Source organism: Mustela nigripes, chromosome 6, assembly GCF_022355385.1.
Source record: "Mustela nigripes isolate SB6536 chromosome 6, MUSNIG.SB6536, whole genome shotgun sequence".
NCBI classification, from domain to species: domain Eukaryota; kingdom Metazoa; phylum Chordata; class Mammalia; order Carnivora; family Mustelidae; genus Mustela; species Mustela nigripes.
Window position 1 is genome coordinate 100,775,543 of NC_081562.1, and position 27,768 is coordinate 100,803,310.

General features: G+C 49.8%; 3 protein-coding genes across 13 annotated transcripts in view; 1 reads left to right on the top strand and 2 right to left on the bottom strand.

The window, feature by feature from the left end:
• Positions 1–259: 259 nt before the first annotated feature.
• The window catches only part of VAMP1 (vesicle associated membrane protein 1), a 75,781-nt gene continuing 48,272 nt past the window's right edge, over positions 260–27,768 (top strand). Inside the window, exons 1-5 of one of the 4 annotated variants that reach the window (XM_059403747.1) lie at positions 260–338; positions 675–728; positions 3,924–4,050; positions 4,253–4,411; positions 5,087–5,138. In XM_059403747.1, coding sequence (XP_059259730.1) covers positions 703–728; positions 3,924–4,050; positions 4,253–4,411; positions 5,087–5,138 — 364 coding nt within the window. In that variant the 5' untranslated portion in view covers positions 260–338; positions 675–702. The other 3 variants (XM_059403748.1, XM_059403751.1, XM_059403750.1) reach the window with 3 other exon arrangements.
• Positions 8,418–16,099, bottom strand: TAPBPL (TAP binding protein like). 6 transcript variants are annotated; one of them, XM_059403743.1, is made up of 7 exons: positions 15,996–16,099; positions 14,767–14,982; positions 14,363–14,620; positions 11,321–11,659; positions 10,409–10,711; positions 9,181–9,264; positions 8,418–9,004 (listed from the first exon to the last, which is right to left on the bottom strand). In XM_059403743.1, the coding sequence occupies exons 2-7, from the start codon at positions 14,891–14,893 to the stop codon at positions 8,961–8,963; spliced, it is 1,155 nt and encodes a 384-aa protein (XP_059259726.1). In that variant the 5' UTR covers positions 14,894–14,982; positions 15,996–16,099; the 3' UTR covers positions 8,418–8,960. The 6 variants fall into 6 exon arrangements, with proteins under 6 accessions (XP_059259726.1, XP_059259725.1, XP_059259724.1 ...); XM_059403742.1 differs by having other exon boundaries at positions 14,767–14,985; XM_059403741.1 differs by having other exon boundaries at positions 14,767–14,985; positions 15,933–16,099.
• CD27 (CD27 molecule) lies at positions 16,088–21,590 on the bottom strand. 3 transcript variants are annotated; one of them, XM_059403746.1, is made up of 6 exons: positions 21,251–21,590; positions 20,975–21,106; positions 17,908–18,096; positions 17,621–17,707; positions 17,239–17,361; positions 16,088–16,971 (listed from the first exon to the last, which is right to left on the bottom strand). In XM_059403746.1, the coding sequence occupies exons 1-6, from the start codon at positions 21,384–21,386 to the stop codon at positions 16,847–16,849; spliced, it is 792 nt and encodes a 263-aa protein (XP_059259729.1). In that variant the 5' UTR covers positions 21,387–21,590; the 3' UTR covers positions 16,088–16,846. The 3 variants fall into 3 exon arrangements, with proteins under 3 accessions (XP_059259729.1, XP_059259727.1, XP_059259728.1); XM_059403744.1 differs by lacking the exon at positions 17,621–17,707 and having other exon boundaries at positions 17,239–17,358; positions 21,251–21,587; XM_059403745.1 differs by lacking the exons at positions 17,239–17,361; positions 17,621–17,707 and having other exon boundaries at positions 21,251–21,586.

The window sequence follows — 27,768 nt, forward strand, 5'->3', positions numbered from 1 at the left end:
GGAGCTTGCTGGCTATGCTGAAGGAAAAAGATGAATGAAGTCTCCGCGCGGGGAACTGGGTGACGCGACCCGCGGCTCTGCCTCCTTGAATTCTACACCTCAGAGCGGTTTGTGAGGGGCTGGGAAGGTAGGGTCTGCCTTCTTACCGAGCGCTCTCAAGACTGGGCGACAACGCGCTGGGGCCCGCCCGCGGCTGTGACTGGCTGGAGCTAGGGACCGTGGGCGGACTTTAGGAACTGCTCCGCGATTGGCTGGCAGGGGCCCAAGGGCCTTAAATCAAACTATTGGCACCGCCCTTCCAGAGAGCAGGAGCCTGTTTCCACTCAGCCCTTAGACTGGTAAGCAAAACTATAGTCGTAGTGGTCAGTGAACGATCCCCTCGGCCACCGCTACTTCCCGGAGTCGGGCTGTGAGAGGAGAGCTGGGATTGGCCAACTTGCTGGGGCTGGGGGGGCTCGGCCGTAGTCGGGCTTGGCTTCTGGACTGACGCCTGTCCTGCGCGTTGATTGGGCCGCGGGGTTGTCAATGTTACTGGGAGGCGTGGCCGACGCTAATAAAGTGTGGGATCCGCGCGGTAGCTGCGGTAAGTTGTACCGCAACTGGAGCTCTGGTGTGTGGTTGGAGGTGGAGTTTGGCGACTCCGTAGACTTCAGCCGCAGCGTTTCCCCGCCCAGGTATCTGGCCGCAGCCTCAGGAGACAAGATGGATCCCTCAACAGCCACAGAAATGTGAGTTGCCCCTGGTGTGGGGGGCTCGACACCTCCTTGCTAACTCCCACCCCCAGACCGGACTCTGCGGGACGGAAAATGGCGCATTGCAGTAGCTGCTGCGACGTGGGGAACCACCACGGCGCGCCGCCCCCAGACCTGGCCGCCCCTGGGGAGGAAGGGCAGCACCCCATTCCTGCAGTAGTCACAGCCAGCACCCCACGGGGTTGGGTAGGGGCGCGGGGGTCCCACTTTCATGGCACTCTCTCCTCTGGCTTGCGGGCGCCGCGTTCAAGTCTCGGTAACGGTGAAGCCCGGGACCGGACGAAGGTGGGGCATGGAGAGACATTGGGGAGGGGGTTCAAGATCCTTTCTTGTTGTCTGATCGAATCTGTACTTAGGGCTTCTGGAAACAGTAAAGAGTGCACCCGCCAGTTAGTAACTTGAGTTGCTCTGCGATCTCCGGATTTATGTATGCCCCTCGACCCATCTGTGCCGTGTTACCCTACTCGCCCACCCCCCTCTTAGCAGTGAGCAAAGATCCAGAAACTTATCCGACAGTTCTTTGGCGCCAGGTGAGCAGCTCAGAAAGACTCAGGGAGCCGTGGCATGTGGTTCCAAGCAGCCATTCATCTCAAGGCCACCTGTATAGGAGGTGTTTTCCCGTCATCCGGACCAGGCCAAGTTGGAAGAGAAATAAAACTGAGGATCCCTGACTTCCTCTAACAGTTCAATTTAGTGTCTGACCATCTTCAACACAACCGGCGTCTCAAGATCCTGAGGGAGAACTGTGGCAAGACGAATGAAGTATATCCCTCTCAGGACCACCATATATTTAGTAGAGACTTTTCTTTCTTATTATTGTCTGGAGTCCTGGCTTGTCTTAGATATATTTGTGTTGCTTCTCTTAGTGACAAAAAGGGAAAAAGATTTACTAATGTGACGTATGAGTTATGACTACCCCTGGATGTTTTATTGCTGAGTGTTCCCAACTCCCAACGAATAGTAAGTGAAATCGTCCCTTCAAATGCTTTATAACCATTTCGCTTTTTCTCTATTTGATTTCTGCATTTTTTTTGAAGATTTTATTTATTTGTTTGACAGACAGAGATCACAAGTAAGCAGAGAGGCAGGCAGAGAGGGAGAAGCAGGCTCTCTGCTCAGCAGAGAGCCCAATGTAGCTGGATCCCAGGACCCTGGGACCATGACCTGAGTTGAAGGCAGAGGCTTTAACCCACTGAGCCACCCAGTCACCCCAAAGTACTGATTACCGCCTGAACCGGACTTGAACCCTGGACCCTCAGATAAAAGTCTGATGCTCTACCGACTGAGATACCCAGGCCTCCCAGTGTAGCTCAGTTCTGATTTCTGCGGTTTTAACTATATGTGATTTTCTGTGCCTTTTGGCCAAGCCCTAAAATTCCATTTTTTCCTCCCACACACTGGGGAGGAGGGGGATGTACTGGTTCCCAACAGCACACATGTGGGATGAACTGAAGGAAATGGGGAAAGCATGGTGACAAGCAAGGCATCATGAGGTCTCTGACCTTAAAATTGTCATTGGTGCGACCATCCTGGACTGCTTCCAAGACCAAATACTGTCTGCTACCTACTCACTGAGTTTTCCACTTTTCAGAGAACTAGATTGCTTAGCTCAGTAGTAACACAAGAGTCTTCTGCCTTCCATGACTTTGTATCTTTTTTCTTTCTTTGTGCTTTAGAGGGAGATGAGAAAGTGATTTCTTTAATGGGGTTGAGTTGGGTATAGTCTGCTAGTAAAGCCTCTGTGAAGAGTTATTCTCTATCTTTTTAGTCCAAAAAAAAAAAAAAAATCACTTAGGAAGAATTTTCTGGGTATCAGTTCTGTTGTGAGTAGTCCAGGCATTTCCTTTTTGTGATGATTTAATTCTTAATGCATTTACTCTTGGACTGCTCCTGTGAGGTATGTTTTGTGAGATTCTATTCTCCATCAAGTTTGAGAGCTCTCCCTCTGTTGGTGTATTCTTTCTTGGGAGAGAAAAATCTCATGCCTTAGGTTAGATTTCTGGGAATTCTTCAGAAGGTGAATTTAGTCCCCATGTGTTGGGACATGGAAAGGATTTTATCTTGAAGACCTCCACTAGATTCATTCCTTCTAAGGCTAAGGGAAAGAAAGAATCTGTGTAGTGGTGTAAACCAAGATTTCTCTTTGGGACATAAAGAATTAGGGGAGCTTCCTGAGACTTGATGACAAATCTAGAAAAGGAAGGGACACGCTCTATGATGCATGTATGTCAAAGACCATTACCCATATTCTTGATTCCTGTCTGTGCTCTTGGAACAGTTTCATAACTAAGACAATTGCCTGGCACCCCAGGTTTATCTAAGTGAAACACCCATCTTCTCTGCCAAAAACAAAGCAAGTGAACAGTCCTGACTTAAATCTACCTACAGAAGCCTTGCCTTTGGTGATTCTCCAAGATTTCCTTACAGCTGCTCCTATATACTAATCATTGTATGAAACAACAGCTCAACAGAGTCTGTCAACTTGCTTGTGTTCTTTAGGCTTTGCATAAAAGAGCTGTTTGGTCCGTAAGTGTTAGTTTTTTTGTATGAATTTCTCTTAACCTGAATAGGAATTTTCCAGTTTGACTTCATGTGAAAGGCTTCTCCCCCCCCCTTTTTTTTTTTTAAAGATTTTATGTATTTATTTGACAGAGAGAGACACAGTGAGAGAGGGAATACAAGCAGGGGGAGTCAGAGAGGGAGAAGGAGGCTTCTTGCAGAGCAGGAAGCCTGATGAGGGACTCAATCCTAGGACCCGGGGATCATGACCTGAGCTGAAGGAAGACACTCAATGACTGAGCCACCCAGGGGCCCCAAAAGGCTTCTTTCTGACAGTCAGGGAAGTGCCATTTAGTTCAAGGCTGGCACCTTTTCCCCTTTAGCCAATGTGCCAGAGGATGTTTGAATTTAGGACAAAGGATAGCCCCAAAGAAGATCTCTTGATGCCACCCTGAATGTCCCTGAACCCCTCCTAAATGTTGTTACAGGATCTTTCATCTTTTGCTTCTTCCTCTATGTTGCATCTCCCTCCTTGGTGTTGCCAAGAAGTTAGAATCCCTTCTGGTTGCATGGAGCCTCATCACCATAGCATTTGTCATATGGGGCCAGAAAGCATGTGATTCCTTTCTTGTCTCAGTTACTTTGTGTACTCGGTCCCCTTCCCCTCCACAGGTCTGCTCCAGCTCAGCCTCCCACTGAAGGGGCAGAAGGGACTGCCCCAGGAGGGGGCCCCCCTGGCCCTCCTCCTAATACAACCAGTAACAGACGACTACAGCAAACCCAGGCACAAGTGGAGGAAGTAAGTGGAAAGCTTTTTCTCTGAGAGTTTCCAGATGATGGAAGTTTAGAACCTTTTTTTTTTTTTTTTAAAATAAAGGGGTGCCTAAAAGCTCTTAGAAGCAAGTCATCCCTGAGTTACACAGGACCAGACTTGAGATTCTGTTGTTTTTCACCCGTCTCTAGCAGGGAAGCTTACTAGCTTTGTTTCTGCACCCCTTCAGGTTGTGGACATCATGCGTGTGAATGTGGACAAGGTCCTGAAGAGAGATGAGATACTGTCACAGCTAGATGACCGAGCTGACGCCTTGCAAGTGGGAGCGTCACGGTTTGAGACCAGTGCTGCCAAGCTAAAGAGGAAGTATTGGTGGAAAGACTGCAAGGTGAGTTTTCTTGTCCTCTCTGCCTTCTCTTCCTGGGCCTCAACTCCTGGAAGAAAAGAAAACGCTCAAGTTCTACCTTCCTCACCTCCTGTGGCACTGAGGAACCTTGAGGGGAGGAAATCCGAAAGCCTCCTTGAGATGCAGTACCCAGAATTGGCCACCAGGGTAGGCTAGAGCGCTCAGAACCACTAACTGGGTGCCAGCCATACCCTGAGGAGTTGGGAAGTGGTCAGTTGGGCTGCTTTTCCCTCAAAGACGCCTGGGAAAATCTTGCCTCATCCTTCCCCACACACAGCCAACATTAACTCGATGGCTAGGATAGGTCTATATTTAAATACCTGCAGCTTTTAGGAATAAGGTGAATACTTCACAATGGAAAATGAACCAACTGACTAAAGATCCAGTATCTGAGATCCAAAGCTTCAGGCAAAAGGAGCTAAGCGAGATGGAGTGAGCCATAGATGCTCGGATGTTTCTGGGAAGCCTCAGCTGTGGTGCAGGGGTGGTTGTCTCATGGGGAACTGGAGGGTTGGGCCCGCCTATTTCCTGGGAGATGAGTGGTTTCTTCCACCGTCCCCAGGATGGAGGAAGTTCTTTTCCCACGTCTCTAGTGGGAACATCCTCTTTCCTCTTCCCCAAATCCAAGGACCCATTTTTATGTCAATGTTTCCTCAGATGATGATCATGCTGGGAGCTATCTGTGCCATCATCGTGGTAGTTATTGTAAGTAAGTATCGCTGAGATTGCTGGTGGGGTGAAGAGGTGGGAAGGTCCTGGAATCTTCTCCCAGCCCTGCCTGCCTGCCTGCCTGGGGAGTGGGGCTGCTCTCACTGAGGTATGGAGATCACTGCTGTGGGATCGTCACCTGGTTTGGGAGGGAGGAAGGGCAAAGACAAGGGACTTCCTTGATGGACAAGCCTTCCCTCTGCAAGATCTCATGGGAAGATGGTCCTTCCTATTCTGAGGAAGTGGGGCTGTGCTGTTTGTCACTGGCTTGGGTCAGAGGGAGACCACGGGATTGGGACACCTGCGACTGAAAGGCCTGAATGTCTAGTAACTTGATGTAATTTGCCCTCTTGTTTTCTCCTGTCTCTTTTTCTTTTCCATCTGGGACTTCCTGATTCCTGTGTCCAGTCTACTTTTTTACTTGAGAATGTGCCACCCCTCCCTGTTCTCCATTGCCATCCAAACTCACATCCCTCTCCCTCTGTTTGCTCTCTCAACGAACGTCCCCATCTACCTTCCTCCACCCTGTCCTGGCTTCTCCATCGCCCATTCCTCCTTTTCTGTTGCTCTCATTTGCACTGTGTCCCTCAACACTAGAACTGCTGCTCGTGGCACAGTCTCGAAGTAACTCCCTGAAGAGCCACAGCTGGCACCTCCCTACCCTCTTCTTATGTGCTCTCAAGTTCCCCCAAAGCCAAAAAGAATTGGAGGCCAAGAGAAGAGGAAGGGGTGTAGCCAAGGTGACGTGCCCAAGAAGCTGTTAAGATTGGGGAAGGAGAAGGGTGTTGGTGCCCATGGTGTCACCAGGAAAGGCCAGGTCACTGGCGGGAGGGGGCTGAGAACAGCAGGGAGAAGGGCAGCTCACTCAGGACTGCACTGATCACTAGGGGCTCTTCTCTTAGGCCAGACCTGAAAAGGAGCCTGGGGTGGGCCCGAAGTCCAGCTTGGTTCTGGGGTCGTGCCCTTTTGGAAAGTCCAATCTGTTTTTGTAGTTATTTCTGATCTGTCCAAGACTTTCTGTCATCAGGGATCGTACAGCCTTTTGCTTTGTTTTCTGGAGACCTACAGAAGGCATCTTAATTGCAAAAGGACCAGCTTCATTCCCATCCTAGAAGCAGCCCTCTAAACTCATAACTACAAGGGGTTGTCTCTCGTCCACATTTTCTGCAGGATTCTGTATCATTTATGAGAGCACCAAATAGTTTCATAGAGCCAAAGCTGGGGATTCTGAGTTAGTTTTAGTTGTTGGAGAGGACAAGTATTAATTATAGAGAGACAACAAGTCAAGGGCCTAATCTGAAAATAACAAGCTTGGAAGAAGCCACTTGTTGCCAGCTCATTGGGGAGGGTCCCACTTCTCCCTTCCTCTTGATAAAGCGTGAGGTGTTAGAAATGAGGATACCTGGGCTCTCCAGGACTGCTTTCCTCTACACCCTTCCCATTTACTTACCAAAGATAGGATGAGGCTGGAGGTCTTTCCTGAAGCTGGCAGATTTCTGAGTATTCTGAGAAGTCCAGTATACGCTCCCGACTGGTCTTGGGTGGGAGGGGGGACCGTCTGTGGACAGGTGCGCATGTGCACTGCTGTGCCATTATGGGCCCTCTTATCTAGAGCCACCTGTCTGTTCTTCCTGTGCTATGTTCCCCTTCTGAATTCCACTTTGCCTCCTTCCCTTTCCTCTCTGCATGGTTTATGGGGGGAGACAGTGGAACCTGAGGGTGGGAGGCCACGGCTGGGCTTCAGGATAGCTTGTGGAGTGGAACAGACCCAGGCGTGAAGGAAGGAGGAAGGCTGGGAGCAGCAAGGGGGAACACCCATGACCCCTTATTCCTCCCGTCCTCCAGCCCACAAGCAGGAAGAGGCTGAGGCGAGGCCAGGCCAGGCCGGGCTGGGTCTGGGTGCTTCCTTTCCATGCAGCAGCATTTCATTGCACAAAACCATCCTTCCTCTCCTTTTGCCCCTGTTTCCCACATTCCCTTCGTCCTGCCTCAGGGCAGGACTGAAGAGCTGGAAGAAAGCAGTCAGTGTACCCTCCCAACGGCCCCCCTCGAAGGTCTCCAATCTCCTCTGGGCTCCTCCTTGCCTAATGCAGGGGGTCACCGCTGGAGAAGAACTGCCACTGTCCTCGATGTGTCCCGAGCCTGGAGCAAATTCGCCCTCTTGGCCCACCCAGCCCTGTCACAGGAATTCTTTCCTGGGTTTCTGTCCCTCTGAGGCTCACCAGATGTAGTTGGCTTTGTTCTTTTGGGGATGTTTGGCCTTCTCCTTTCTTTCTCACCCCACCCTGTACCCTCTTCTGTGTCTTTGCTGTCCCTCTTCCCTCCCACCACCCATGTGCATGAGCAAATATGCAACCAAACCCTGGGACTTTGCAGTCAAATGAAGCCGAGCTTCCCACATCCCCTTCTTCCTTGGTTTGCCATGAGGCGATGTGGGGTTTCCACTGTGTGTCTGTCATCACTTCTGTCTTTTTTCCTACCCCCAACCTCATACTTGTATAGAATAATAACTGTTGTACTTCCACCCAACGCATGTGACATATTTACCGATTTCATGTATTCTGAACAAAGGCAAAAAATATATATATATAAATTCCTACCACTAAACTGACTTGGTTGTTGTTTGGGTTGGAGTAACTGAGGAGGGGCGGGGGAGAGGTTCTTTTCCTTTACGGTGTGTTGTTGCGTGAGGCCGGAAGGCTGGCTTACAGGTGCCGCGTGGCACTCTCGAGATAAAAGATCCATGTGTTGGCAGAGGAAGTGGTCTCTGCTCTGCGTCTGTACCTGGCGCGGCCCAACTCTTCCAGGTGCTAGTGAGAGGAAGTGGTGACAGGAAGTTGAGTGGGCATCTCACATATCACATCAGAAACCACTGCAGGTTTTCTCTGACTCCTCCCCTCTGCCTCCTTCCTATGTCCTCGTGCTGCCCAGCCTGTCCGAGGGGGCGCCCACATGAGGCCTCTGCGGACACACCCTGTTCCCCAGCAGCCTCACGTCCAGTTTTCTTCTGCTGAGTTCCGCTCTCCTTACCAGACACATCTTAGAGTTGGATGGAAGGAGAAATCTCTACCTGGCAGTTGAATGAGGGAGGCTCTGTCCAAAAGAGCACGACCTTAATTGTGGCTCAGGGTTCCAAACAGAGCAACCTGACATGGCGCCCCTGGGCCGCCTCTGAGGGTCTTCGTTTCATACCCTGAACACTCTGCCAGTGGGTGTGGCAAGGCTTGAGGACAGGGCTCAGTTGGGTCCGGTGTGGGGAAAGACAGGAAAGTGGAAAAGCTTTGTTTCTGAGGACACAAGAGACTTTTATTTGGACAGAGTTCAAATGCTTGTGTGTTGTGGCCCAACTGCCACACCCCTTTGTCCCACTGCCCCTCCACTCCTTTTTTTTAAAAAGATTTATTTATTTTAGAGAGGGAATGAGAGCACGAGTTGGGGGGAGGGGCAGAGGGAGAGAATCTTCAAGCAGACCCCCACTGAGCATGGAGCCCCATGCAGGTCTCCATCTCATGAACCATGAGGTCATGACTTGCCCACTTACTCCTTTCTTAGTGTTTTCCCTTTTTCTTTCCTACCATAGGCTCATAACCTCCTACCGAGACATTCTGCTTTCTACCACCCTCTCACCTCTTCACGTTTTCTCCCTTGGTGTTCAGCCCAGGGACACAAGGAAGGAAGGCAGAGACCCACACAGAGCCAGGGTCCCCAGGATCTGTGCCTTCTTCATGCCTTTTTTGGGGTCTTTTTGAGCTCTGAGACTTGGCTGGAGTCCTTCTGGGACAATGTGACTACTGTTCTCTTTTGCTCTGAGGCAGGAGGGTAGTTACCCAGAGGGCCTCAGAGTCTTGGCAGATCTTGGTGAGGTAGCTAGGAGAAAACAAGAAGGAAGGAGGATGTTTTCAATTGAGGTAACCCCAAAAGCCAGGGTCTGTGGTATGGGGACTGGCTGGAACTCAGGACACTTGGGCTTCATCCCTGGGCTGGGTGGGGAGGTGGCTGGAGCTGGCTGATCTACAGGTAAGGAAGGGCAGGGCAGGGCTTACCTTGCCGTCTCTGAAGCCCCAGGAACAGCAGTGCAAGAAGGAAGAGACTGCTGGCCAAAAGGACTCCAAAGGCTGTTTTCTGCTCTGTAGGTTGAGAACAGCACAGGCAGGAATCAGTAGGTTGGAATAATTTTTGAGGCTGCACCTGCCCCAGCAAGAGGGACAAAACAGGGAAAGAAAGGGAGAGGAGAGAGAGAGCAAGTCTGCGTGTGCACCCCCATCCCTGGTTAAGGAGCTCTTGGCAAGCGTTCTGCTTTCACCTAGGAACTGGGCACACTGTAGTATTCGCATTTGTTGAAGGTTATGGGATGTCCATGTGTTTTCCTACCCCTTTCCACCTTGGGACATTTAGAGAGATTTAGGTTAGATAAGTTGTTGACAGGTAAACTGAAATTTTGCGACTAGCTGGGGAAACGAGGTAAGCTGAGACAAAACCCCAGTTATGGGGAAGCTTGCAGTCTGGTGAGCCACCAAATGGTTCCTGGGTGTTTGCATTTCTTGTTGAAAACCTCTCAATGACATTCTGTGACTTTAGGATGAAATTGCAGCCTGAAAGCCCATTGTGATCTGCCCTCTAATAGCGCAGAGGGTTTAAGGCTGGAGGGCAGTCAATGCCCATTTTTCATATTTTCTTTTTTACTAGGTAGGTGGTCTTGGGCAAATTCCCTGACATCTGTAAGAGCTAGTTTGCTCATCAGTAAAATGGGAGTCATGATAATACATGTGATCATATAGCTAACTACTTAGTACAGAGCTTGATTCATGTAAATGCTCAATAGATGTAATTACTTTCAAGCTCCAGGGCCACTTCTCCCTTTCCCCACATACCCTTGGGTCTAGCTGTGCAGTTCCCCAAGTTCTCCTGGGACTGTTTATAATCTGACCTTCACATATGCTGTTCTTTCCATCTTGGCTGTTTTCTCCCCCACTGAGCTAGCTCCCTCAGCTGGCGTCAGTGGTGTCAGTCCCTCCAAACTGACTAAGCTCCTTGAGGGCAGGAACCCTTGGTCTCCAGCTCTCAGTATACTGCCTGAGCCCTGGAACCTGGGGTTTGGTGGAGTCTTGGGATGTGGGGGCAGCTAGGATGGGGGGCTGCCACTTTGGGAACCAAGAGGCAGAGGTTGAACAAAGTGCTGTGGGAAGCAGAACAAGGCCAGAGACTGAGCTGGGGGCAGGAGAGCCATGAGCCCAAGTATGGAGGTAGGAGAAAGGAGGGCAGTCCTAGTACCTGGTGGGAGGATCTGGGTGCTGGCCCCCAGGGGCTGCTCCAGGGAGCTGTGGGCGACCTGGCAGGTGTAAGTGATGCCTGCAGGGCCAGGTTCTATGGTCAGGAAGGAGGAAATGCTGTAGGTGCCCGCTGCGCTTTGCCGGAGGCTGGAGAAGGAGGCGCCAGAGACTGGGACCGGGGCTCCACCTGGCTCCTCTCGGCTCCACGTCACGGTTATGTCCAAAGGATAATAGCCAGTGATGCTGCAGATGAGGGTGGCTGGCAGAGTTTTGTTCTCCAAGCTGAGTTGTACTTTGGGAGAAGCTGGAAGAAAGAATGAGGAAGAAGATGCCAGAGGGCCCCAACCTGATGGCTTAATCTCCCAAAGCTTCCTTTCTCTTCCTGCTGGGAGTGAAAGTAGGTTGTGGGAGCTGACGGAATTACCCCCCAGTGGAGGGCCCAAGGTGGGTGTAAGGAGTCCACCCTGGGTGCAGGCCAGAAGGGAGCACGTCTTTCATAGGCAGTTGAAAAATAGTAGTAACCAAGTAAAGGTTGACTTCTTCCCATCACTATAGGCTGCTGGTTTTCAAGGACATCAGTGATTAAGTACTCCTGCCAGTCAGACAGCGCCCACAGTCCCTCCTCAGTTTGCTGCTGCTCCTTCTCAGGATGTGGTCCCAAGGACTGGGGTACTTGGGAGACAGCCAGCCAGGATAGGGCGGTGGGATCCGGGCTGGGAAACTGCCTGGTGGAATTCTCCTGGAGTCTGACAGGGAATGGTCTGTGCCTAGAGGTGATGGTGATGGCAGTTAGGTCATGGCAATGTGACCATCTGCCTCTTGGGGACTTGCCCTTGTGTTGGACTCTGTCCTGGAAAACGCTCCCATAGCATATCCCTTCCACTCTCCCATGGAGACCCAAGTATGGCCTCACCTTGGACATGGACTTGGATGATTTGTTGAGTTTGGTACAGAGAGGTGGTGATCTGACAAATGTAGGTCCCCTCGTCCTTCAGGGTGAGGCTAGGCAGGGCAAGGGAGGCGTCCCCAGCCACAAGTAGCTGTTCAGGCTGCAGCGCAGCGCCCTTGCGCTTGGCCTGCCGCAGCCCCCTGGTCCAGCTGTACACCAGCTCGCCGTTACCCTTATGGTGCAGCCGCCACTCCACATGGGTCAGGTCCAAGGCCGGTGCCATGGAGAAGCCACAGGGCAGGGAGGCTGAGGACCCCAGCAGGACATTCAGGGATGGGGTCTGTGTTGTCACTTGGAGCTCCACTGCAATGAGAAAATGAAGGGTGATTGTGGGCTGCTTCCTCCTTCAGCCCACTCAATTTCTAGCTGTAGGCACACGACTGCCCCTGCTCCCTCCTCTGGACAATGAGGTCAGTTGAGCTCATTTCCCACTAGTTGGAACCACAGAGAAATGGTGCTCTGGAAAGGCAGCCTGGCACACATGGTAAACCTAACTATTTTGGAGTCACTTACCCCCAGACAATCTAACAAAAGCTATGGACTTCTCACCAGACAGTCCATAGCCAAAATTAGTGGTTACCATTGACCTTCAGGTCAGGCCACTGGAATAGCAGAAAAAGCTTTGGAACCCTGCTCTTTCCACTTACTAGCTTTGTGACCTTGGGCAAGTCACTGAGGGTTGCCAAGGCCATCTGCTTAAGGCAAGGATGCTGTGAAGACAACATAGGAGTAAGAGATTTATTTATTTATTTATTAAAAGATTTTCTTTATTAATTTGACAGACAGAGATCACAAGTAGGCAGAGAGAGGAGGAAGCAGGCTTCCCACTGAGCAGAGAGCCCAACGCCGGGCTCCATCCCAGGACCCTGAGATCATGACCTGAGCCGAAGGCAGGGGCTTTAACCCACTGAGCCACCCAGATGCCCCAGGAGCAAGAGATTTAAAAAGCACACAGTGGTAGTATTTGTGCCAAGTGTGCTAAACCTGAATCTAATGAGGAACAATCAGACACATCCAAATGGTGGGATGCTCTTTGAGACAGTGGGCCTGGACTCTCCAAATATCAGTGCTGGGAGAAGAATGTTCTAGACTTAAGGAAGCTAAGAGCTTAGGGCCCCTGGGTGGCTTGGTTGGTTGAGCGTCTGCCTTTGGCTCTGGTCATGATCTCAGGGTCCTGGGATCAGGCCCCATGTTGGGCTCTCTGCTGATCAGCGAGCCTTCTTCCTCCCTCTCCCACTTCCCCTTCTTGTGTTCACTCTCTGTCAGGTGAATAAATAAAATCTTTAAAAAAAAGAAGAGGGACGCCTAGATGGCTCAGTTGGTTAAGCATCTGCCTTCCGCTCAGGTCATGATCCCAAGATCCTGGGAGTCCCGCATCAGGCTCCCTGCTTGGCAAGGAGCCTGCTTCTCCCTCTGCCTGCTGCTCCCTTGTTTGTGCTCGCTCACTCTCACTCTCTATCTGATAAATAAAAAAAATATTTAAAAAAAAAAAAAAGAAAGTAAGCTAAAGGTACAGGACAACTAAACACAATGCATGATCACTGTTTGAATCCTGGCCTTAAAAAAAAAACAAAAACAAATAAACAAACCCAAAATCAAACCAGAAAGCTATGCAGAACATTATTGGGGCAGCTGGAGAAGTTTGAATTTGGACTCTGTACTGAAAGGACTACTCTATCAGTTTTACAGTTTCTTAGGTCTGATGCTCAGTGGCGTACCAAGCAGTGGTGGGGGTGATGGGAACAGACTGCCCTGGCAAAGGGGGAGTATTTTATCACTGATAGTGTTCAAGATTGCCAATATGGTGATGGCATAATGGTGAGAATATGCTGAACTCTTTGCATACTGTACCCCAGTTTGCCTGCACCACTGTAGACTGCTCCCCATCTTGGTTTGCTGTTGGGGTGATGGTTTTGTGATTATGAAGGAGAATATCCTTGTTTTTGGTTATAAAGTTTGTGTTCTAAAGGAATACATGCTCTGCATGGAAACTTCTGGGGTGAAGTGTTGAGATACGGGCAACTTACTTAGTTTGGCGGTTATCTATTCTCTCATTTATAAAGAGAGAGAATGTGGCAAAATATTAATAATTGGGTAGTCACTATCCAATTTACTCCCCATTATTCTTTCACCTTTTTTGTAGGTTTGAAATATCCCAAGATAAAAGGGGGCGATATCTAGCTGTGCCAGGACTATGGTTGACACTGACATGAGAACCTCTCTTTTCTGACGTGGCAGGATAAATTTAGGTTGCACCACAGAAAACTTTTAAGTGTTCTGGGGCTTTCTAAGGATAGAGGGTAGCCCTCTAATCTCTAGACTTGTTTGGGTATTTTTCAAGGCCAAATACTGGGTTTGATGAACTCTAGAGAAATCTATTGTGATGTTCTCAATTTCCTGTACCTGCTGGGATGTGGGTGGGAGAGGGCAAGGAGCAGGTTTTACTGATAAGAGATAATGAATGAATTTGCATCCCTGTCATTGCTTTAATCATCTTGAAGCACCAGACCAGGCTGGCTTTTGCTGGGATACAACTGGTATTTGGCTTAATAAGACTGCTAGGGACAGGGGTGCCTGGGTGGCTCAGTGGGTTAAACCTCTTCCTTCAGTTCAGGTCATGATCTTGGGATCCGGGGATCGAGCCCCACAGAGGGAGCCTGCTTCCCTCTCTCTCTCTGCCTGGTTCTCTGCCTACTTGTGAACTCTCCCTCTGTGAAATAAAAAATAAAATCTTAAAAAAAAAAAACAAAACTGCTAGGGACAGCATATGCGAATGGAGCATCACATGTCACTTCCTCAGATTAGGGAGGTGAAAATGATCCCAATCCAATTATTTGGGTCTTTAGGAGAAAGGACTGAGGCTAGGGGACACCTTAAGATGACTCAAGTAGATGAAGGTAGGCTTGTTCCTTCTCCTTCTATTCCGCAATAACTGACAACCTGAAAAACAAAAACAAAAACAAAAACACCCCAAAACTTTCTTATTGCTACTTTTAAATTTCTCACCTGCAGTTTGTATCATCCCCTGGGAGCTCAAGGGCAGGTTCAGTGTGGGGTGCAAGACCGCCCCATTCTCCACATCCCTGGGAGTCTTCATCACCATGGAGACACTAGGTCCTCCTCCAGATACCTGCACGTTGGTGATGAACCAAGCTGCGTTCTCAGTGGCCTGGAGAAAATAGTGGGAGATCTCACAAGTCACCTCCTTCCCATTGCAGTCAGCATGGAGCAAGGCCTCGGCCTGGGGAATCTGTACCAAGTTCACTGCGGGGAGAAGGGCAGCATAGAGGTCTGGTTGGTTGGAGGACACCTGGCCCATGGGAAGCCAGCGCAGTGGGTGTACTCAGGCACCAGGCTATCTCAGCAGAGGGAGCCCAGAAAGATCAGGACACAGTGTACAGGGCTCTTACCCGAGGCCTCGAAGGTAACAGGTGGTTTGTCTTCAGCCAGCGTGCCCCCTTGGAAGTCGGTAAGGCCTTCTAGGGAGCTGTCATCCAGCACTGGTACCTGCCTCAGCACGAGCAAGGCCTTCACCATGTTCCTACTGCTGGCAAAACCTCCAAGCTGCCTACCTTCCTCCACCAGGAAGCAGTCTAGGACCACATCCACTGCCCGCGACTGCCTTTCTGCTGCAGGTTAAAGACAGGGTGAGCACCCTCTTCCCAGAGAGTTGCTTCTGTGCCCAGGTTACCTACCCCAGCTGTGGAGTCATCAAGGAAGGAGTAAAAGTCTTGCAGGGTCCTAGCTGTCTCTGTGTCCCTCTTTTGTCACCCCACACCAACCTTTCTGGGAAGCACCTGCTAACTCCAGGTACATACTTGGTAGGAATTATTTAAAATCCTGGATTTGCCTTACTTGGAAGAGTTTATTACTACAACTGGCACCAAATACTCTCTTCAGTCAAGGGAATTCTCAGCTAAAGCAAATAAATGAGCAAAGCTGCCACCGGAAGAGGAGACAGGACACTTGAGTGGCAACCATCTTCTCGGTTTCCCAGCCGGCCCACTAGGTCTGCTGTGCTTTCTGCCATTACCGGTGGCCTTCCCCTCCCCAAACCTCCGGAGATCACCTCCTGCTCGGATTTCCTAGCTGGGGAACCCTTCCCCTTCAGGTTCTGCTCCCAGACATTGCCCTCTCCGGTAGGCCCCCCACCACATCCACCCAGGAGGCCCCTCTTCTCTTCATTTGGCTTTTCCCACAGTCTTCTACCCTCTCCCCAACACCTTTGGTATTTTACTTTGCTGGCCTTTTCCTGTTGGGCTTAGGAGGCCATCCCGGGCCCTTCCCCCCAACGCTTTCCTCTTCGGGAATCACACCACGGTGGTGGCTCCCTGGTGCCCTCCCCCATCCCTCCCACCCCCAGCCAGCGCTCCCCACTCACCTGGGTCTGCTGCCACCCCGGACAGAACCAAGCACAGCAGCAGGCACCATTTCTCCTCCGTGCCCATGGGGGCAGCGCTCCCGCCCCCCTCGTACCCCAGCCCCCCAATCCCCCACCGCCCCTCTTCACGGCTTCCCGCAGGCACCGCCCGCACCGCCCGGGTGGAGAAGAGGGGCCTCTCCAAACCACCCTTGCCTGCCTGTTGCTTTCTCTTCAGTCCTTGGCCTACTTCTCTTTCGCTTTCACTTCGACTCTCACCGCGGCTGCCTTTGCTCGAGAGTGAAGCCACCAGGTGCTCCTGCCAGAGTCCTGTTCCTTGTTCTCCTTTTTCTCCCCCGCCATGGCACCCCGCCAAATCCTCAGATTATCTCAAGATCTGACTTGACTTGCATGCATGCTTTTGGCTCCCCAACCAAGAAAGTGGAGCTGAAAAAGGCGGGGTGGGGGGGGCGAGACTGAGGGGCTATTGGGGGAACTTTCTTCGTTTTCTGTGGGTGCCATACCCACTCGCGATCCCCACTCCCCGACTTGGGCGGGGCCCCAACGCTAGTCGGCCCTAGAGAGAGCTCCTCCCTCAGATCCCTGATCTGGGAGAGGAGGCTGGGTGTGGCCTGCACCGTGAGATTGGAATTTGAGAGAGAGAGAGAGACCGAGAGATTGAGCCCGCGGGGAGAGAGCTTCGGTGTGTGGTTGGCTGTCACTTTATTGTGCCAAATTTTTAGGTCGGTGATAGAGCACGTGGTGGTTCTAGGGGAAAGTGTGTTCTCCACCTAAGGCCCCACCCTTCCAGTGCAGTGCCAGGGTGAAGGTGGCTGGGCCAGGGCACACTGGGGTGGGGGTGGGGCCCACGTCCCACCCTCCATCTCACCCCCATGCGTCCTTGTCGGTGCCAGTCTCCAAAAGGCACTTTCTCAAGTCTGCGCACAGGAAAGAGTCCTGATGACAGGATGGTACTGAAACCCCGGCTTGGGGGCGGAGGTGGGGGTCGGGGTGTGGGGGTGCGTGTGTGCCAGGTCTCTGTGCCCCCGTGGATGGCCGCTGGGGTGGGATGGAGGCGGAGAATTTATTGTAGTGATGACCCGCCCACCCAGCCTTCTCGGTGCGCAAGCTCAGGAGTAGGAAGCAGGTTCTGGTTTTCGGTAATCTTCCTGAATGGGGATGGCGCCGCCCTCTTCCTCCCTGGGGCAGCTGTATAGGCAAGCCTCAGCCGGCACCACTGGACTTTCTTCTTTGTCTGCGGGAGGAGAATGGGATGAACCTTGGGGGGCATTGGGGGTGGGACGTGGTGAATGGAGTGGAGATAAGCCAAGGAGGTTCAGGCTCGGGGAGGGCTATCAGGGGATTGCTAGCTGAGAGAAAAGGAAGAGGAGGGGGTAGCCAGGATTGGTAAATATGCATTGAACAAGCCTTTGGTGAGGTTCGAGGCATGGTGTCCATGGGGGGCTGGGGTGGTAGGGTAGGGTGCAGGGACAGGATTGGAGACCAGTATTTTGTCTCTTACTTAGTCTGCATTTTCTTTGTTGATGGAAGAACAGGGGTCCCATCACGGTGAAAGCAAGAAACATCCCAGAGAGAATGACAAAGACGCGGATGCAATCTGAGCTGCACAGGGGCCTTTGGGCTGTGATAGGCAAGGACCACGCAAGGGTTTTTGAAGATGGCCTCAGCCTTGACTCCCCTCAGCCCAGACCACCTGTCTCCCCTCCTCCCATCTCTCTCTCACCCCTCCCCCACTGCTACCATTTGACTAAATTCTTTCCTAATCCCTAGACTCTGCTTCTTCCCCTTCTTCCCCCTACTCCTAGGAGCTTTCTGGCTGGCTTCCCTTTCCAGTATGCAGTCTCCCTGGGGGGTAGAGAATGGGGAGAAGACTCCCCATTCTGGCCAATGGGTTGAGAGGGCTGTGGCAGGCAGCCACCTGAAGTCAGCCAGCGTCTGCACCTGCAGAACTGTCCTGGGCTCCTGCATCCCTGCAGAAAGAGGCAGGGTGAGCAGCAGCAGGGAACCTCCCAGGGCACAAGCCTGGGAGGCCCAACGCCTTACAGCTGCCCTAAGAGGCCCAGGGAGATGGGAAGGCTGACCAGCTAGCCAGGCAGCTGATGTGGGGAGGATGATGTTTGGGGTGCATCCCTTATCCCTTTGGCTGGACAAAGCATTGGCCGGAACTTACTTTTGGCGTAAGGTAAGTGGGTGGGGTGTGGGTGTGGGTGTGGGTCCGGGGCCCAAGACGGTGGAGGCAGTGTCAGCAAAGGGTTTGAAGGAGGGTCACACTCTGTACACTCCTTGTCCCTGCACTGCCAGCCCTTGGGGCAGGCACACTGTGCATTTGCGGTGAGGGTGCAGTTTCGAATGAGAAGACCTGGGGACAGAAAAGGAACACAAGAAGCTCAGGCCTCGGAGACCTGCCAGGTGTGCTTGCTAAGTTTTGTCCTGAGCTCCCATCCCAGGCCCAGCTGCAGGGACTCCTGCCCCAATCATGCAAAGGCTGCCCCTCCCTCCCTGTCACCCAGGGCATCTGCCTTTATTACTAGTGTCATTAAAGGGAAACACTTGGGTTTTTTCCCTTTACTCATGGTTCAGAAAATTCCAACTGTAAAAAGTAGAAACAGCTTGCAGGATTTTCTCTCCTATTCCCTGGCACTTTGATAACTTCTCATTGAAGAACAAGACACAGACAAAGACATACACAGGTCACAAGCATAAAACTTGAGAATGGCTTCAGATGGGAGCCACGAACAAGAGCAGCAGTGTCCCTTCCTAGTCACTACCTCCTCCCACCCACAGATAGCCACCAGCCTGACTTCCTAACGCTGCGAGTCACTTTGCTTGTTTTTGTACTGTATTTGTCTAGTCATGCATGTGTACTCACTTGTGTCTGACCCTCTTCCTCAATCCCTTGTGAAATTCATCCATATTGTAACTGCGGACCACTCGTTCTCATGCGGTATAGCATTTCACTGTATGAATATACCGTGATTCATGTGTCTATTCTGTTAATGGGCATTTGGGTATTTTCCAGTTTTTAAGCAATCAGCAATAGTGCTGCTATGGTCCCTGATAGGTTTTTTAAACTTTACTGGAATGTTACTTGATTAGTAACATACCTTGGCTTTACAGTATACATTTTATTCAAGTGTAGAGGTCAGGTGCAGACTGATTGCCAAAAAATTGTACTAGGGGAGGAGGATGTGAGGGGCACTGGGTGGGTTTGTGCTCACAGGTGGTTAGGGTTAAAAATAGGAGAGTGATTCTGGGGAAGGCACCAGCACCCGGATGTGGGCAGGCTTGAGCCCAGCATGGTGGGGCCCTGGGACAGTGCACTCGTGGGGACCCAGGGAGAAGAGCCCTGACGGGGCAAGCGGGGTGCAGAAAGGAAGGCTTGGAGGATGCCAAAGACAACAACCAGTGCTCTAACAATTCCTTTAGCAGCTGCCTTTTGCCAGGAAAGGGAGAGGGAGACAGATTCCTTCTTCCCATCCTTATAACACTTCTTTCAGAATTCTGACTAGTAGCTGCTACCAGAATTTCGTTTCTTTGTGGCTTACCAGGAATCATGAGCCAGCCTGGACAAGGGTCCACAGGAGGAGAACAGTGATGGGGGAGGTGACAGGGACTGGGGAGAGGAGAAGAGGTAGGCAAAGGCGAGGAAGATCACCTCAGATGCCAGAGGTGGTGGTCAGGAGGGTATCTGCCTGAGGGGAAGAAGGGTTAAAGAGAGGCCTGGGCTTGGTTCTGCATGGGAGTGCCATCGTTTTCAGAGATGAGTATCCAGAGACTTGGGAGTTCTCTTTACCACGTATAACCTGTGCCCCCAATTCCAGGCTGATGTCTGGTGCTTCTCCATTTTACCCAGGGGAACACTGAGGTCCAGAGGGGCCACGCTTATTCAGCCTCCACTGGCCACCTTCCCCCTGGTGTCCTGCAGCCAGTAGCTATGTGGGTGCTGTGGAGGCCCATGGGCTGAGTCTTACAGAGAAGTATCATGGCTTGCCTGGTCTGGAGCCCAGCATCGGGAGGGGGAGGCTGGCTCAGTGTTGGGAAAAGGCCTCCTGGCAGGGCCTACAGTAAGTGGGGAGACTCTGACTACAATATTCTAACCCTGCTGGGGTTGCTGCCAAGAAGAGAAAAATCCAGTAACAGATTTCTAAGTTAAGTGGACTGAGGAATACTTATGTATGTAAGCTATTGTTTTTTGACTGATTTGCAATGGCAAAACCTTTTATTTAGTTCATTTTTGAATATGACAGTCTAAGAGGTCTACTGAGCCCAAGCATATTTTATAGACAAGCAGGGTAGTGGTTCAGTTCCAGAGCCCTCAGAAGGTCCTGAGAGGGAATGTTTGTTCAAAGGGGCCACTTTAAAGTCTGTGCCTCTATCCCGGCTGGCATACAGTTTCTGAAATTCTAGCTAAGCTGGAGGAATAATAAGAACTCATAACACAGCTGCAGACATTACACTTCTTCATTTAAAAAAGATAAAATTACAAAACAGACAAGGAAAAATGGGCTGCATACATATTCCTTTTCCTAAATTGACTTTTATGCCAAGAAGAAGAAAAAGAAGAAGGAGAAGAAGGAGAATAAGAATAAGAGGGGCACCTGGGTGGCTCAGTGGGTTAAGCCGCTGCCTTCGACTCAGGTCATGATCTCAGGGTCCTGGGATCGAGTCCCACATCGGGCTCTCTGCTGAGCAGGGAGCCTGCTTCCTTCTCTCACTCTCTATCTGCCTGCCTCTCTGCCTACTTGTGATCTCTGTCTGTCAAATAAATAAAATCTTAAAAAAAAAAAAAGAATAAGAATAAGAATAAGAATAAGAATAAGAATAAGAATAAGAATAAGAATGTTCCCCACTGGCTGGTATTGTTAAATCCTAAGAAAGATGTTCTCCAAGTTCCAAACAAATGCATGCTTCTAGACCAAGCCAGTTCACCCATGGGGGATCACTCATCTGAAATCTAGGAACCTAGGGCCACTTCTGCTTCCTTTTCCTCACTTACTCCTTTTTCTTGTGGTGATCTGAGTGGTACACCCATTCTTGGCCGCCCCCCACATTCTGCTTACCCCTTCCTTGTAACACCAGAGTTCTCCCCATACCAGTACGTGTCCTGCTCGGGGCCCCCCACTTTCCCACATTGGCTCCCCTTGCAGTAACCTCAAAGTGACAAGCTCTGCCCCCCCCCCCCTGCTTCCCCACACCCACCTCTGCCACCTTGGCCCCCAGAGGCTTGCCCATCTCACCAGAGTTACAATGCCGACAGCTCTCACAGTGGCGCCGGGAATGGTGGTCTGGTGAGAAGGAGGCCCCCTGGATGCATGGGTCACACTGAGCAGACTCACCATGCTTGTCACAGTCCTTCATGAGGAAAGTCCCTGCAAGCAGAGGTCCAGGGTCAAGGCCCAAGGAAGGCCACTTTTCTGCCATCCTCAAGGCTGGTACAGGATTCCTCTTTTTGAGCTCAGACTCACTCTCCGCTGCCCTTACCCCCAAGCTCCCAGCTAGCCCTCCCCTCTCACCTGGCTTGCACATCTGGCAGCACAGCTCTCCTTGGACCAGGTAGTGCTTCTCCGGACAGGGCTTGGGGGCTGGGGTCGCTGAGAGCCCCGCCAGGGTCCCTAGAATCCACAGCCAGCAGGGAGGTGCCTGGGCCATGGCTCTTGCCCAGGAGCCCTTTCTACGTTCCAGTTGCTGATGCCTGGCCTCCGTGGAACTGGCCCCTCCAGTGGGGTGCTGGGGCCCTACTCTCAGTACCTCCTGGGCAGCAGCTGCAGGCCCTCTTCGAGCTGCTGGCTTCGGGTGGCAAGCCGACCTTTGATGGCAGCTGCAGCTCTGTTGTGGCTCGTTTTTTTCCGCAGAGCCGTGACTTCCACCCCCTCCCCCTTTTCCGTGTGCTGGGTGCTGGGTGCTGGGTACCAGGGAGAGTATTAAAGGGCAAGTGCTGACAGAAGACCTGCTACTCTTCAGAGACCTCCATCCCCCGCAAGACGCCCGCATCTCCTGGCCACTGAGATCGGAACCCGCCCGTGCCTCTTTTACAGAATGTTGGACACTCGGTTACCATCTCTTCTGTTCACGCGCACAGACACAAAGATGCCCACGTTGCCCCCTGTTCACAGCTTACAAGCTAATAACAGTTTAGAGAGGAAGGGAGAACCTGAATCGAGTATAGGTCCACAGACTTTTAGCTGAAAGTGTTGGGGTCAGATAAGTTTTAGAATGCAGAATTTTTCAGATTTTAGGGAGTAACTAACCCTACCAGGCATCCTCATGAGGCCAGAGTAGCACTCAATCAAGCACATTTCTGCAGCAAAAAAATTGAATACTGGGGCACCTGGGTGGCTCAGTCGGTTAAGCATCTGCCTTCGGGTCAGGTCTTGATCTCAGGGTCCTGGGCTTGAGCCCTGCATTGGGTTCTCTGCTCAGCGGGGAGTGTGCTTCTCCTTCTCCCTCTGCTTGTGCCCCTCCCCACAGCTCATGTTCTCTTCTCTCTCTCAAATAAGTAAATAAAATCTTTTTTTTTTTTTTTAAAGAATTAAATATTTAAACTAAGTGGGGTGAATGAGGACCGTAATTAACTCTTGCATCCACTGAGGTCTGGTTTTATGGCCAAAATACTTTGCTACAGAATTGTTCAGAGTTGTCGACAAGGGACTTAAACCTGTGCTCTCCTCTCTGTTGAACTCTGCTAAGAGATCATGTGTGACCTCTTTTCATCCTCCTGCCAGCCTGTGGGATGCGTGTCACTCCTGTCCATCTAGCCTGCCCTTGTCACCTCACTGTCATCTTCATCCTACCCCCCCGACTTGGCGCTTGGGATTAGATTCCCTGGGTCATCTCTCCCCTGTTTCCGCTGTTCTCCCGGGAAAGCTGATGTGGGGACATTGGAACTTGCTAGACTTTTCTCTTTCTGAGTCCTGGGAACACATGGCTTATTTCTCCAGGCCACTCTTCATTCAAGGGCTTTGCTGTTGTTTCCAGAGTGCTCATAAAATGTCACACTCCTGTGACCTCACCTGTTAGCTCTGTTTTCTCTCTCACTCTGGTTTCCTTTCTCTTCATATTTTCCATCCTCTTGTCTTTCTCCAGCCCCCTCTTCTCTTTAAGAGGGTCCTCACCGTGGGAAGCCACATATGAGTGTGATCTGAAGAATTACTTCTACACAACCATCCTTTTCACTGTTCGACAGCACGCCTGAATTCCCACCTCAGAGCGATAAGCTTGGCATCTGAGGACTGTGCTATCACGAATGGTCCAGCCCCATCCCCAGATGATGGTCACTATTTCCACTATGAATCTTTTTTTTTTAAGGTTTATTTATTTATTTGAGAGAGAGAGAGAGAGAGAGAGATTGTGGGGGAGAGAGGCAGAGGGAGAGAATCTTCAAGCAGACTCCCCATAAGGAGCTCTATCCCACCACCCATGAGATCATGACCTGAGCCAAAACCTTAGGATTGAGGTCACCTGGGTGGCTCAGTGGGTTAAGCCTCTGCCTTCGGCTCAGGTCATGATCCCAGGGTCCTGGGATCGAGCTGAGTATCAGGCTCTCCTTAGCAGGGACCCTGCGACCTCCTCTCTGCCTACCACCCTGCCTACTTGTGATCTCTCTCAGTCAAATGAATAAATAAAATCTTAAAAAAAAAAAAACAAAACTCTTAGGATTGGATGTTTAACTGACTGAGCCACCCAGGGACACCTCCTCTGTGAATCTTGAACCCTGGGCAGGCATGGTGAGGCGGGGTGTGAGGATGGATAACACCATGCAGGAACAATGAGGAGATGGGACCTTTAGAGAGAACGTTGTGGGAGGGGGAACTGGAGGACCCTGAGAGGACTGACAACTTTGACGGGCCGTGAGCTGCTCACCCATGCAAGGGAGCTTCAGAGGTCTGTGCTATGGCCCATCATTTCCTCTCCATGGGGGAAAGGACAGGAGCAGCGTCTTCCTGGCTCTCCTGGAGTACCCTGGGCAGGAGGAGGAGAGCCAGCTTTCTGGACCTCACTTTCCTCTGGGCAAATGGAATGACCTCATCTTCTGCCTTCTGTGTTTGCATCAATTTCTGGTGAGTCTTGGCCTGTCCTGGACTGGCTCCCTGGGTAGTTTCTTCCTCTTGTCTACAGGCCCTGCGAGTGCAGCCTGCGATCTCTCTCTGGGAATCTTCCACTACCACATTCTCTCCTGGAGTGCAGCTTCTCTCCACACCTGCCAGCAGAGACACATCTTCTCAACAGCTCCCTCCTCTGCTTGCATCTCCAGAGATCGGTCCACAGAAGCCCTTCTCTTTTGATGATTTTCATTACTTTTGAGAGCCTGAATAACCTCTCTGTCTGGAGCAATGACCATAACCAGCAGGTCATCCGGGGCCACCCTGCTCCTTGCTATTAAGGTGACACACTCCTCATCTTCAAGGCAGGATAGGTCCTTGACAGAGTGAGGAAGAGGCAGAACTGTCACCTGGCCCCAATTCCAGTGGGTCTGCTGATGTGGTCACCCCTCGTTCCCACTTGGCTAAAGTCCTATTTCTGCCTCTGTGCTCCTGGCTTATCCCTTACCTCTGCCCTGCCACAGGTTCCAAATTTGGGACACAGAACTTTCTGGAATTTTCCTCCAAACCAACTGTAAACAAAAGGCTGTTTGGTGTGGCAAAAATTTTGCTGAAGGTTTATGTATCATAGGGTTACAAATTGAAATTGCATTTTGGATGTGCTCGTTCTCAATGATCCTTCCCACTGCAGAGATTTATCAGTAGTCTGGCTACCTTACAAGGCAGTAAAGGCACTAGCCATTTTGCTGACACCATCCCCCACACTGTACAGACTGCCTTTCAGATGTGTTCTGTCAGGCAACATAGCTCATCTGTCTTCAGCTCTTAATCCAATTCAGTCTTGGCCTTTTATTTGATTTATTTATTTTTAAAGACTTAATTTATTTATTTGACAGAGAGACGCACAGCGAGAGAGGGAACTCAAGCAGGGGGAGTGGGAGAGGGAGAAACAGGCTTCCTGTGGAGCAAAGAGCCTGATGTGGGGCTCCATCCCAGGACCCTGGGATCACCACCTGAGGCGAAGGCAGATGTTTAACAACTGAGCCACCCAGGTGCCCATGTCTTGGCCCTTTATAAATCTATAACCAGTCAAAATACTCAGTGGAACAAAGCTTTCTCCAAGATTTTTTCTTAAAAGGAAGTTCTGTTAACATTACATAGATGTCAGAAATCACTATTCCTGATCCGTATCAACCAAACCCCTTAGTTTTCCTAGGCTTCTTTGTCCCTCCACTCCATTCCTTCACCCTTCACTCCTACTTTTTTTTTTTTTTTTTTAAGATTTTACGTATTCATTCAACAGAGAGAGAGAGAGAGAGAAAGAGGGAGAGCGCATAAGCCAGGGAGCGGCTGGCAGAGCAAGAGGGAGAAGCAGACTCCCCAGTGAGCACGGAACCCATGGGGGCTCCATCCCAGGACCCCGGGATCAGGACCTGAGCTGAACCAGACACTTGACCAACTGAGCCAGCCAGGCACCCCTTCCACTCCTACTTTCTTTGGTGACACCTCCCTTACCCCTACCCCTCCCTGCTTTAAGTGAGTCTTCCTTTCCCACCTCCCTCCTTCCCAGTGAGTCTCTAAGAGACCAAGTGGGCAGGACAGTGGGGTGAATTCACTTCCCAGTTCCTTAATTTGCATTTTTGGGATTTCTGTCTGGATCTCCCAGGGCACTGAACATTTGTGGGCATTTCTTCCAAACTCTGACAACTTTTCAGGATCTCAACACCAGCTTCTAGTATTGTCTAGCACTTAAGGCACTCACTGAGAATCAGGTAGTCTACCCTCAGTCTTAGTCCTTAATGGCTCTATCCATAATTGTAAGGTTAAAATTGCAGGGGGTCCAAGGCCACATTGACCTCCTAAATTCCACTCCTCATTCAACAAGAATCTGTTGCCCGTCCAGTCTGTGCCAGGTACCAGCTAAGTAATGCATTATTTACAAAGATGAAAAAAAAATAAATAAGCATGTGGTTTCTTCCCTCATGGAATCAACACATCAGTGAATCAGAAATTGATCAAGTCATCTTAAAGACACGCACAAAGTTATTAGTAATGGTCATTACTGCAGCACCATGGAGGGCAGGGACTGGATATAATGCAGGTATCTGTCCTCTCAGGGGTGAGGAGTGTTCAGCCAGGAAGTTTTGCTGAGCTGTGTGGGATCCGACAACTCTCCCTCCACCTTCTTGAGAATTGTCTTTTCCTTTGGTTTAGGTTTCTAGACACCACCCTCTTTTTTTTTTTTTTCTTCCCTTTGGCCACTTTTCTTGAGCCGTAATAGTTTTTCTTATATACAGATGACAGAAAATAGGGATAATCTGTTCCTTGAAGTCTTGTGGAATGTGTGTGTGTGTGTGTGTGCATATTTTAAGTGTAGGCTTTTTACTGCGATTTAATTCAGGTTTTCAGTTTCTTCTAGAGTCAGTTTGGTAGGTTTTATTTTGTTGGGAGATTACTTAACCTGTTTCAGATTTATGGGTGTAAATGTTTAAATCACCACTAGATCTCTAGTTATTTTCCCCTTTTCATTCCTAATATTGTTTATTTATAATTTCCTCATTTTTTCTTGATATATTTGCAAGAAATATAGGTAAGTATCAATTGCTTCAAAAAACCACTTTTTGATCTCATTATGTTTTTCTATTATTTCTTTGTCTGTTTCATTTTATTCTCTGGTGTAATTTTTAAATTATTTCCTTCCTTTTACTTTCTTTGGGTTTATTCTGCCCTTCTAACTTCCTTTTTTAAAAAAAGTTTTATTTATTTAAATAATCTGCCTACCCAATGTGGGGCTCAAACTTACAACCCCAACATCAAGAGTTGTATGCTCTCCCAACTGAGCCAGCCAGGTACCCTCTTTTCTAACTTCTTAAATTGGACACTTAGTTCATTCATTTAAATTTTCCTTTTATAATGTATTGATTTAGGACTATAAATTTCCCTCTAAGAACTGTTTTGGGTATGCTGAAGCAAGATTTTGTGAAATATGTTATTACTAAATATTGTTATGCTGTTTAAAAATTTGTTGTATATTAATATTTAAGTGGGAGCAAAAAAGATCTTTTATGTTGTAAATATGTAAAAATAACATTATCTTTAAATATTGTTTTCCCCAACTTTATCTCATTCTTTTTTACTTAAAAAAATGAAAGTGAAAATGGAAAAAAATTTAACAATTCTAGATAAGACTCAAAGTCCTCTTGATCAGTCTTCTCCCGCAGCCCTTATCTTCTCCCTGCCTCCTCAGAGGTAATCCCTGTTTCAGATTAGTGACTACTCTTCCAGAACTTTTCCTTCCTTCCTTCCTCCCTCTCTCCCTCTCTCCCTCCCCCTTCCTCCCTTCCTCCCTCCCTCTCTCTCTCTCTTTCTTTCTTTCAGATTTTATTTGTTTGAGAGAGAAAAAGAGAACGTGAGTGAGAGGTCACAAGCCATGGGAACAACAGAGCAGAGAGGGAAAAGCAGGCTCCCTGTTGAGATCATGACCTGGGGTGAAGGCTGCTGCTTAACCAACAGAGCCACCCAGGTGCCCCTTCCATAACTTTTTTAAAACACACAAATAAATTTATACGTGTGTATGTGTTACTAGTTTAGGAATGTTCATCCTTTTCCTTTGTTAGTCTGTATGGTAATAATCAGGTTCTTTTTATACAGCAGAGAATGGAAGAGCAAAACCTCTGCTTACAGACATCTATCAGCAAAGAATTAGGTGGATCTTTCCAACAAAATCTCTTTTCTCTCCTTTTTTTTAAAAAAGTCCCTTTTATTTTCTACTTAAAATATTCTTAAGCCATAATCAATTATTTCTTACTCTGATCGCAACCCCTCCTCTACTGAGAACCCTCTGCTTGAATTTGTCAGAGGAGGGAAGACTCCTTGTCCGCCTGGGAGATGGGTGAAAGCCTCATGTACAGCATGAGATCACGACTTCTCTCTGGCAAAGGCTTATCTCCTTCTTCTATACCTGAGATCACTGACAATGAGGACACCTAATT

Coding starts and splice junctions, on each gene's coding strand:
- TAPBPL (XM_059403738.1), bottom strand. CDS start 15,804: ATGGGCACGGAGGAGAAATGGTGCCTGCTGCTGTGCTTGGTTCTGTCC. Junction 14,621..14,766: donor TGTTACCTTCGAGGCCTCGG/GTAAGAGCCCTG, acceptor TTCTCCCCGCAG/TGAACTTGGTACAGATTCCC. Junction 10,712..11,320: donor CATCCAAGTCCATGTCCAAG/GTGAGGCCATAC, acceptor TCTTTCTTCCAG/CTTCTCCCAAAGTACAACTC.
- CD27 (XM_059403746.1), bottom strand. CDS start 21,386: ATGGCCCAGGCACCTCCCTGCTGGCTGTGGATTCTAGGGACCCTGGCG. Junction 17,708..17,907: donor CCACTTACCTTACGCCAAAA/GTAAGTTCCGGC, acceptor CTCTTTCTGCAG/GGATGCAGGAGCCCAGGACA. Junction 17,362..17,620: donor AGCCCTCTCAACCCATTGGC/CAGAATGGGGAG, acceptor CCTTGCCTATCA/CAGCCCAAAGGCCCCTGTGC.